This window comes from Teleopsis dalmanni, chromosome 2 (assembly GCF_002237135.1).
Source record: "Teleopsis dalmanni isolate 2A chromosome 2, ASM223713v2, whole genome shotgun sequence".
In the NCBI taxonomy this organism is placed as follows: Eukaryota; Metazoa; Arthropoda; class Insecta; order Diptera; family Diopsidae; genus Teleopsis; species Teleopsis dalmanni.
In genome coordinates this window covers 105,137,486-105,148,873 of record NC_051847.1, presented here as the reverse complement: position 1 = coordinate 105,148,873, position 11,388 = coordinate 105,137,486, and the positions used below count along the sequence as shown (strand labels likewise).

The 11,388-nt window shown below is 28.7% G+C and overlaps 1 protein-coding gene across 3 annotated transcripts in view; it reads left to right on the top strand.

Moving 5' to 3' along the window:
* The window catches only part of LOC119675082 (zinc finger protein 2), a 92,093-nt gene extending 83,215 nt beyond the window's left edge, over positions 1 to 8,878 (top strand). The window contains exons 11-14 of one of the 3 annotated variants that reach the window (XM_038086269.1): positions 1,731 to 3,569; positions 5,995 to 6,814; positions 8,410 to 8,507; positions 8,641 to 8,878. In XM_038086269.1, coding sequence (XP_037942197.1) covers positions 1,731 to 3,569; positions 5,995 to 6,814; positions 8,410 to 8,426 — 2,676 coding nt within the window. In that variant the 3' untranslated portion in view covers positions 8,427 to 8,507; positions 8,641 to 8,878. Of the gene's footprint in view, positions 1 to 1,730; positions 3,570 to 5,546; positions 5,603 to 5,994; positions 6,815 to 6,897; positions 7,192 to 8,409; positions 8,508 to 8,640 lie in introns of those variants that run through there. The other 2 variants (XM_038086268.1, XM_038086270.1) reach the window with 2 other exon arrangements.
* The last annotated feature ends 2,510 nt before the right edge of the window (positions 8,879 to 11,388 follow it).

Genomic DNA, 11,388 nt, shown 5'->3' with positions numbered 1-11,388 from the left:
GGATTTTTAGCACTCTAGATATGTCTCAAAACTGGTCAAGTTTGTTTTCCACTTTAACCGGAAGCGTTACTTTTTCTTAGGTTTAAATCTCTTTATTGTAGGTTTAAATTACATTGAGTTAGATAATTTACAATCAATAAAAAATTCTTTTCTTAAGATCTACTACTTATGACCTTACATATAATCTATACTAACGTATACACTACTTCTCCAGATATTATTTACACTAATTACATACTCTTATGACTAACTTAAGGCTATTCTACTTTAGTTTGCATTATTATTTTTTCGGAAAATATAAAGGAATTGCATTATTACTTAAATAATTGCACTATTCGCCTGACACAGTCAAGACCACGATCATGCCTGACTATTGCTTCAACCTATAGACCGTGTTAGTTGTGTTATGGGTGTTGAACGGTCTATGGTAGTACACCAGCTTCTCGTCCCAGTAGATCACGTTATTGCTATTGAGCAATAACTTAATAAGTTGATGATCCACTATTGAGTACGCAATCTTGCGCTCTTTCCGGAAAATGCTCTGCATCTACAAGTTTTGAAAGAGAAGCAGGCTCTTCAGAAATCATATAGCCGATTCAATCATTAAGGCGTCAACTATCGTAACTGAGCAAGTTTTATCAATCATTTTATTGGAGAGCTGCCTAACCCTACCATATTCATCAACTCAAGCCCTAATGCCCGCACAGGATGCTACGCTCAAGCCTACGTATCCTCTCCATCTGGCAGGTGGGTGTACCAGGTTGGGAAGGCGTACCCCAGTATTGGCCTAACCAGCTGTTTGTAACAGTTCAGCTTCATTTTGGTTTTTAGAAAGATCGCTCTTCTAAAAAAGGCCGTATACATGCAAAAGGCTTTTTTAGCCTTCCCAAAGGCATAGTCTACATATTTATTAAAAGTGAATTTTGAGTCAATCAACATTCCCAGGTACTTCAAATAATCCCTAGTAGCGATTCTGATATTCCACCAATTCTGATATTTGAGAAAAAATGCTTCGCGTGCGGGAACAGGAGTTTTGTAGAAATATTCATTGAGCATCTGAACTGTTCGCCCTGGATGTGTGAGGTTTCGCGGTGATAAGATGATGTCATCCGCATACATAAACATGGGCATGTCTTAAGATCACATAGGTAGGTTCGTTATTGGGATGTTATGTAAAATAGGACGCAAAGCTGAACCCTGTGGGAACCCTTCTGTATATGGTTTTCTTATGCAAAATATTGCCTTATTTACGTCACTTATTTACAATATTAACACTTTATGTTTAATAATCTAATCTGATTATTATTACTTATGCATAGCTCGTGTGTATCAGTACACAATAACACTCTTTTTAAAAGCTTTTGAGGCGAAGGAGGCTTCGTAAACTTGCTGCCATCCACGGTTATTCTAGCACCGCTGCTGTCATTTTTTTCTGGCCACTCTAGTTCATTAGGTCATTTGAATACAAAGTTTTGAAATATTGAATTTGAAACAAGTATTCTTATAGTCCAAATGATTCTATGTCAAGGATTGAAATTGACTCATTTTTTTCGTATAAAATTTGGCTACAAATCAAACTGCTTTTTATTTTGGGATTCCTACATTTTCATACATTTTTGAATATAATGTGCTGTCAGCGTTTTATATAATGTTCAGAATTATACTTTTGTTTGAGCGCATTCATATTTCGCCTTTTTTGTTCAATAACGAAAATTTTTTCCTTTTTTCAGAACGCACGTCAAAAGCAAAGAAAGATTTACGAAAATCAACCTAATAATTCTTTGTACGAAACTGAAGAGAAAAAACAAAATATTAACTATGCATGTAAAAAGTGCAACTTGGTATTTCAGCGGTATTACGAATTAATACGTCATCAAAAAAATCACTGCTTCAAAGAAGAAAATAACAAAAAATCAGCTAAAGCTCAAATTGCTGCCGCTCAAATTGCACAAAATTTAAGCTCAGAAGATTCAAATTCATCATTAGATGTTAATAATTCTAATGCAGCAGCAGCTGCTGCGCAACACGTAGCCGCTTTAGCCGCAGCAGCTGTCTTATCTAATAGCGGAGGTTCTACATCTTGTAATTCGCCTGCTGGTGTGGGGTTAGGAAGTCTTCTTTCTTCCTCACCACAACATCTTTTTAATAAAACATCAACATCTGCAACAGATTTTAGTCCCTCAACAACACCCACACCACCTCACAATAATAGCTTGGATCACCAAACTCAAAACACACTTCAACAGCTACAGTCCAAACAAAAATTTGAATGCGACAAATGCAAATTGAACTTTAATAAATACGAAAACTTTCGTGAACATCAATTAATTCATATAATGAACCCGAACCTTTTTCTACATCAACATCAAAATTCAACTGATTCTCTCACACCATATCCCTCTTTCGGCAGCATTTTGCATAGTTTGCAGCAAGCAGCCGCAACTGCCACTAGCCATCATCATCCTCAAACAAAGAAAAGAAAGCTCTCTGAAACTTCTTCAAATCCTGATGATTTATCTTCAGTAAGCTGCACTTCAGTGTCTGGTGATTATGACGTACAACATGACAGTAAGAGATATGATTTCTTATTCCAATATTTTATACAAAATCAAACAAATCCAGAGTTAAAACAACAATTTTTACTGCAGCAGCAACAGTCACAGGATTCTTCTGAGTTTGAAGTTGACTTTCTTTTTAATTTTTATCAACAAACTGAGCTGAAAAAACGCTCTAATTTTGATTTCTTATATCAATACTTTTTAAAAAACGAAAAAAACCAAACAGATAATCAAGAGCAGCCCGATCGATGGATTTCTGATAAGCCTTCCATCGATTTTCTCTTACAATACTATCAAATAAATGAATCAAAAAAGTTTTTTCAGTTAGATGCCTCGCCCCAACAAGTAAATGATGATCTGCATCATCAGAAGGAAATCAATGCCCCAAGTATTCATGCGCAACAAGACAGTCCCAGCAACGGGAAAGATGAGAGTTCTGATGTTGAACTTGACTTCGCAAAGGTCGAAGATGAGGAATTACCTTACTTCAAAAACAAAAATAACAATAAGGAAAATTTTGGGTGTGAGGGAATGGATTTTACCAATAAAAACGATGATTTAGTTCACGAACAACATGCAATGTCTAACAATTTCGAAATCAACAGATCTATAACTACCGAAAATAAAAAGTCACCATTAGTGCAAGCATTTTATCATAATTTAGAAGATTTTCTGGATGCAACGATGATTGAAAATACGACGCAGTCGTTGACGTTTAATGACTCTGCAAACTCCAATAACAAAACAGAAAAAGGCGATGTAGTGAAACAAACAATACCTCTCGAGAAAATACTTCCACCTGAAGAATCCTATTTAAAGATATCTAGCGCAACATCTTCAACTGTATCCGTAACAGCAACGTCTGAGAAACAAAATAAACGCTTGCGAACAACAATTTTGCCGGAGCAACTAAATTTCTTATATGAATGCTATCAAAATGAATCTAATCCCAGCAGAAAAATGTTAGAGGAAATATCGAAAAAGGTTAACTTAAAGAAGCGAGTTGTTCAAGTAAGTTTTTGCCCATTTAGATTGATAGTATTATCTCTGTTTCATGAGTTTTTATTATACTAAAACATCAGTGCTACCGATTTGAAACTTCAATATTGTAAATGTAGATTGTTGCATTTATCAAAGTAAACTGGATGACGAAATGACTAAATTGAAAATTTTATTTTTTTTTGTATTTGAAGATATTAGAATCTGTATTAAGAAATTTAATATATACATAAATTTACACATACCAATTCCTAGTATGCTGTAATTAATAGTTAATTAATTTTTTTTGTCGCCTAGTTGATTTTTTACATTTTGTTATTAATTTTTGCTCGTAATCAATTAGCAGTAATGTCATTTCAAGAAGCTAAAGAAATAAAAAATTCGTATTATCTACCAAAATGTTGGCATTTAAAATTTAAATTAATTATTTTTTCGTTTTTTTTTTACCTCCATAATAATATTAAGACATTTACGCATTGCCTTTGTTGGCGCTGGTTTGCTTAGGCTGCGAATAAATTCTTATATATATTATAAGATATATATGAATACAATATATATGCAATATATATACATTTTTTTCATCAATGAAAATTTGTACAGTTTTTAGGCTGCTGCAGATACAACCTCTAATTATTATTACACATTCGCAAAAAAGCCTTTATAAAACCAACAAGAATAATATATAACTTTGCCTCAATTTCGCTATGTTTTATTGTAAATGCAATAAAACAGTTGGTAGTTCATTTTTTCAGAGAACTGCAACGAGTCAAATTTTAGCACTCAGTAGACTCATAAAAATCACAGCACTCAGAGTAGACTCATTCTCATTCGTCACAGAAATGATTCATAAGTGGTTTCGTTAACGAATGCCGGTGCTAATGAATTAGCCTCACAAGAATGCGTACACATTTCTAAGTAGAGTAGCATAAATGGCAAATGATTCATGAATCATAGCATATACTCAAATGAGTATGAATAATCTTATCGAAAATGAATAATTCGATCAGTAGCATTCGTAAAAATTTTGTGTGAGCGCTGTTGTTTGCTAAGCAAAAAATTTATTTCTTTTCAGTTTTATGCTTTTGTTGTGTGTTGTTGTTGATAGCATTAGATATTTACTTAACAATGTAGGAAAATTACAATTAGTAGGTAATTATATGCGTAGTATATTACAACAGGCAATATTTTCCCGATTGTGACTTAATACTCATGAATGATTCATAAATCATTTGCATCACTTTTGTGTCGAATATCGGGGTTTATAAGTATTATATGAGTAGAGTATAAATCATGGTAAGTGCTGTCAGCTATATGTATGAATCAGGTGGAGTCTAATAAAGAAAATAGAAAAAAGAGAATCAAAATGCATATAAATGAAATACAGTCAATCGTTCGAGTATGATTGAAGTGTTGAGTACTCATTGCAGTTCTCTGGTAGATATACAACGCATAGTAGTTGATAATTTTTTTCTGCAATATTTAGTAGTTTAGTATCATATTTTTTCAATATAGCGTGATAGGTATATATATATAATATATTACGTATAGCTTCGAGTTGCATGTATATACCCAACCTTCTTTTCTATTAGTGTAAAAAATATTAATTAGGGTCTTTTAATCACCATTAATACTTAAATTATAATAAAGCTTTTTCTTTCAATGTTAGAACTAATAAATTTTTATAATAATAATTTTGCCGTTTATTCTTTTAAAATAAAACACTAACTTCAATTAATTACAATATAACACAAAATCAGTTTTATTGATTTGATGAGTGCACCTCATTCCAATTTATATTATTGAGGTTTCATTTGAGGTCCATTTAGTTGCCAAGACAGAGAAGAATTATGAAAATCGGTTCAGTTACTCAGTGATTTAATATTCATAATCAATTAATCAATAATACAACACAATTATATTTAAATATTTTAATTTATTTTTTCGAAGGTTTTTTACTTGAACTTTTTTCTTTTCATTATTTTTTTTTAGTAATTATCCTGTTGATTTCGGTGTGATTGATTTTGCCAAAGACTTTAATCCGTGAAGTGCGTATTTTAACTATTTTAATATTCAAATAGAATAAAATGAAAGTTGTTGAAAACGTTACCTTGGTAATAATAGTTTTTGCTCTGGGTATTATTATGGATGAGAGAGATAAGTAGATTTCGGAATCAATTTGGATTTTTATATGGCAGGCAAATAAATAAGTATTTGCATTGCAAAATAAATCAAACAAAATCGTAAATGAATATAGAACAAGTTAAAATCAGTGTCGCATGCATTTGCAAAAAATTAAGAAATGTAAAAAGAGATACGAACTATATTTTGCCAAGTTAACGTTCTTTTCCAAAATTTTATTTTTTAAATTGTTGAACTTAATGTTTAAAGTAGATCATTCAAAAGTGGATAATGCTTTTTTTTTTAATTCTAATTTTAGGTTTGGTTTCAAAACTCAAGAGCCAAAGATAAAAAATCTAGAAATCAACGATATTTTGCTGCTTCTGATGACAGCAACTACGAAGATGCCACAAGTAATGCCAATATCAGTGTAAGCAACAATGCTGCAACGAATACTGGTTCGACCATTACAACTAAAGTAGAGATTAGAGACTGCAAACTTTGCGAATTACCTGAAGTGAACACTCAACAACACGCATTTACAGTAGAGCACATACGTCGAGTAAAGGAACTGTTGAAGCAAACGCTTATAGCTGATGACTTGTCTGATTCTAACGAAACTCATAAACAGCCATTATTAAATAATATTTACATTGATAGTTTTGATGATAAAGAGGGCATCGGTAATATTAATGATAATTCAGTACATGAAGAAAATGCGCCACAAGTTAAACGAAAAAAAATTAAGAACAATTTTAAAGAAAACGCTGAAAATCACCTCGATAAGATAACTTTGATTGATAAATACGGCAGTGAAAACAGCACTGGAAATCAATTTGAAAATATTGTTGCAGAAGGCACAAAATTTTTATTAAATAACTCCATCAATAAGGAGTCAACTAATGCGCCCCAACAAAATCTTAATAAAAACAATCAAATAAAATTGGTTAAACATTTGGGAAAAGTAGACCAAAGTTTTCTTTCTGAAGATAAACTAGTGCATAACTTCAAAGGTTCCAAAAGTGTGAATAACTTTAATGCTGCTAACATTGATGATGACAAAGATCCGACAGGATCTTCAAAAATATCTTACACTGCTGATATACTTCAGCAACTTTTCAATCATAATAAAATTCCTGGTAAGTGAAATAATTTCACAAAGCATCAATGCAATGGCTTCATTCATATTTTGTTTATCTAAAAAGCAATTAATTCTACTTAGATTCAAATATTTTCTGTCAAGCATTTGTAGAAATATTTCAAATAATATGGACATCAAAAAGAGTTTGTTTCGTAACATACAACTTGATTTCCGCATCCAATTATGTTTTTAGGAAACACAATCATTCCAACGCGTCAAACGCCTTTCAGGATGGTTCTCATCATACAAAATCCAAACTTCGGACTGCTGTCACCCATTAATAAACTAACTAATCTTAGGAGATATATTTAAACAAGACTATAATGTTTTAAACAAACTTATCCTTTAAATAAACCTCGCATTTAATTAATTAAATTTAATATAATTATACACATAATTTTAAATTAATTTATTTTTATTTCATACATTAATATTAATTTTAATGGAGACAAACGATTCCAGTGTAAATCCGAATACCTATATTCTAAATACATTACCAACTGAATTGAAGTCATAACTGATTTGTATTTACACTGGATTCCTTGTCTATATATTAATTGGCTTATTGTAAGTTGAGTTAATTACTAAGAATTTGGTTTCTCCAGTTTCAGAGATCCATTATTCCTGTTAAGTTATTTAGTTTATATTTGTTTTTTTAAGTACACAGATATGAACTTATTTTGCTTTATTATTTCTTAGTTATACTGTTAATAATACTTTATTTTGTATAAATTATTTGTATACAATGTGTAAAAATACTTGTATGTTTGAAATTATGTAAATGGATTAATGAAAATAAAACAAATGCTGGCATACATATAAGACAATATATGCTGTCCGTACACATGTAGGATATTTTTTTAGAAAATCTAATATACATATAAGTCAATATTTCGTTTCATTTGGGTTTGACTTTTAATTTTTTTTTATTACATTTAATACATAAACCTACTCGTACAATATTTGTTGCGATATAGCGGAAGTCCACTACCAAATTATTAGTAAAACAATATTTCATAAAAACTCATTTCGGTAAAGAATAGAAAGTCGTTAAATCAAAAATATCATTCTTAAGTAACATATATTACATTACACTTGTTCCAAAGAGTACAAAAAAACCCAGGCAATGGAATTTACGATATTTTCGTGTCAATACTAAACTTACAGAGAACTACTGATACTACTTATTTAATTAAGCAAATTAATTAATTATTCCCTAATTTCATTGAATACACTTCTAAGTTCATTTTTAATGAATATATATTTGCATATAATTTTATTCTGTTTGAGTCTCAAATTTTGTAATTAGTTTCAATGTTTCAAATAAAAGGAAATATTGTAATGGATCTATATCTTAGTGCCATTCATTTCATTAGATGAAATGACTTCAAAAATTTTGATTGAAAATTTGTGCTCTTAACTACCATCAATAACTTAAAATTTGTCCATAATAATAATAATTGCATAATTGATTCGATATATGCAGATTCGGGGATTAAGATTTTATCAATTGCTTGTTTATTTCGTTATTAAAAAATTTGAAAGTTTGACATAAAAAGCAGCATTTGTAATTTATTGAATTACATATTTCAGTTATAGGAGGCAAGTAATGATGTTGACTGGATTAAAAATACATACTGCTGTGATTCAAATGTGGCATTCCTGGCGATTTATTCACTACCAAAGCAGAAGTAAGTATTATTGAATAAAAAGTAAATCCTTCTCAAGAAAAACTCGATAGATTGCTAAATCATGAAAGAAATTGTCTCTTTGTATTTAATTGTATTTAAAACTAACAAAATTATTTCTTTTTCCTCTCTTTAGAACTACAGTTCTCACTACATTCAAGGCAAATACCGAAAAAACTGTTAAAAGTTTTTTATATAAATTATTATGTCACAGCTCCTCTTAGCTCTACAACCAATTTATGGTGAAGAAATGAAACACTAGAATTTCTAATAAGGGCTTGAAATTCGAAAATGATCAGTAATGGTACTCGCTACTCAAGATTAGAATATATGATATATACACAGATATAAAAGTTCCTATTTTGACAGTCGTTATAATTTATATATTAACTATATCTTATCGAATATTTGAAATAATCTATTAAAAATTAATAAAAACGTGTTCCTATTATATAAAATATAAAAAGTAAACTATGATATATATATATCTATATCATATAGTATATAAAATAATTATTAAGAATAACTATAAAAAATTACACAGAAACTTTTAAATTTCATATGAAACTAAGTTCCTAGCATTTAGCTCATTTGCCTTAGTTATGCGCCATTTATTCCTTTTATTGATTATTATTATAAACAACAAAATTATATAGTATTAACACAAATATAGATTTATACAATATATACGTACTGCAACAAATAAATTAATGGATGTATGTAAAAGCGTTTAGTAGAAATTTAGTATTAATATAAATCCGTAACTTCTATAACTATGTGTGCCAACTAACAAATTAATATTGTATTGTTTTTAAAATATTTGAATGCATTAAAACTAATAACAAATTGACTGAAAGAAAGTTCCATTACCACTTTAGTAAAAGTTATAATGCCGAATTGTATAACTCCAATTAGTACTATTTTTTCATTAATTTAAAAATGTCTATAGGGTCTTTATTATATTTGCTACTTCTTTATTTATACCGCGTAAGCTATAATAATATTTTCCATAACATTGTCCACTTCTGCAAACTATTATAATTTAAATGAACTATCATTCGAAGGATCTGAGGATCTGAGGGATCTGACGATTATTCTCATAAGTAGATTCTAACTTGGCAAATATGTCAGTAATATATTAGTAAATAATATGACTGATGTATATATATTAATAATATTTAAATTATTGAACCCGTTTGATAAATCTTAGGTTTGGAATATCTAATGTTTCGTATTTTATTATTAATGTGCTCAATAGATAATAAATAGTACTAAAATATAATTATTTCAAAATTAATTATCTGGCTGAGGTCCACTTTTATTTGTTGTCCTATTTGTCAATTTTTCGTTAAGTTTAAAAATTTACTACCTTTTCATAATTTGCACGGCAAACAGTTATCTTTTAGTATCGATAACTCAAAAACTTTGGAGATATTTTACTTTTAGTATATTCTGATAACGCAAAAACTTTAAAAATATTTTAATTTTAGTATATTCATTGTGCAATATAGAAACACAAAACATGTAATAAAATATATTTGTTATAAATATAAAAATTTAGGTATAAACGTAAATATAAAACAAAATAGTACATTACTCAACAGTATATTTTATAAACAAAAATGAAAATGGCACACTTATTTCTATTTAAATTAAGATAAGTATTGAAAGCTTAAAACTTTAGTATAAAAATAAAACATTTCAAATGTAAAAGATAATTTGAAATGGGTGGGTTGAAATAAGTATAAGTTCACTCGAAAAACATTTTCTAGGTATTTTGAATGTACGTATACTATGCAGACCGGGCAAACAATTTTAAAAGGTTCTAAGGTTCTGGCAAATTAAAGAGTTAAGATTGACATTTACATATAAAAAAATCAAAACTATAAATGTATTGTACAAAGGTATAATCTATTTCTAGAAGTTTTATATACAAAAACTAAATAAATTATTCATTTCTTTTTCTAATGTTTTTTGTCCTTAGATTTTTACTTCAATAAAAATTTGAAGTAAATTAATTTGAGAACAAATTTCTTTCGAAAAATGCGCTTAAAAGGCACTTCACTTGTTTGCCGATAAGGCTTAGATTATTTAACAACATTTGCGCAAGCCAAAAACATAGATATTTTTATGTTATTACCAATGTTAGTTGCACTTCTACTTCTACTGGTAACTTATGCTTTTGTACAATAGTCAAAACAAAAAAACAACTTTGCTTTCGTACACACCACTAAATATGTACTAAACTAAACATTTGTCTAAGTTTATCTAAACTTCTATTGCCTAAGTTTGCTAAAGATCTAAAAGTAAAACTGTGTACATTATTCCAGAGGTTGGTTTGACATATTTTTTGTTATTTCATATACATGTACTATGTCCGAAGAATGTATCTATATAGAACCGAACCGAATTGAATGTGAATAAGATTTTTAGGCGCAGCTCTTTACTTTTGATTCCTTTTTATTTTATTCCTAGTCGTGTAACGTGCAACTCATGTAAAGTGATCATAAATTTATGTAATTAAATATTAATAAGAATGTGTGTAAAATGCAGAAAAAAGTTCCTATTTATCACATAATTAGTTATATATATGTATATATACATATACATATACATAAATATATATATAAAATATATATATATATATATATATGAATGAAGTATATATATATTCATATAAATATATATAATATATATATATATATATGAATGAAGTATATATATATTCATATAAATATATATAATATATATATATATAATTGAGTATTTATCATATAAATATATATATATATCATATAATATATATTATATAATATATTATATATATTATATATATATATATATAATATTATATATATATATATATGTTGTATGTATATGATAT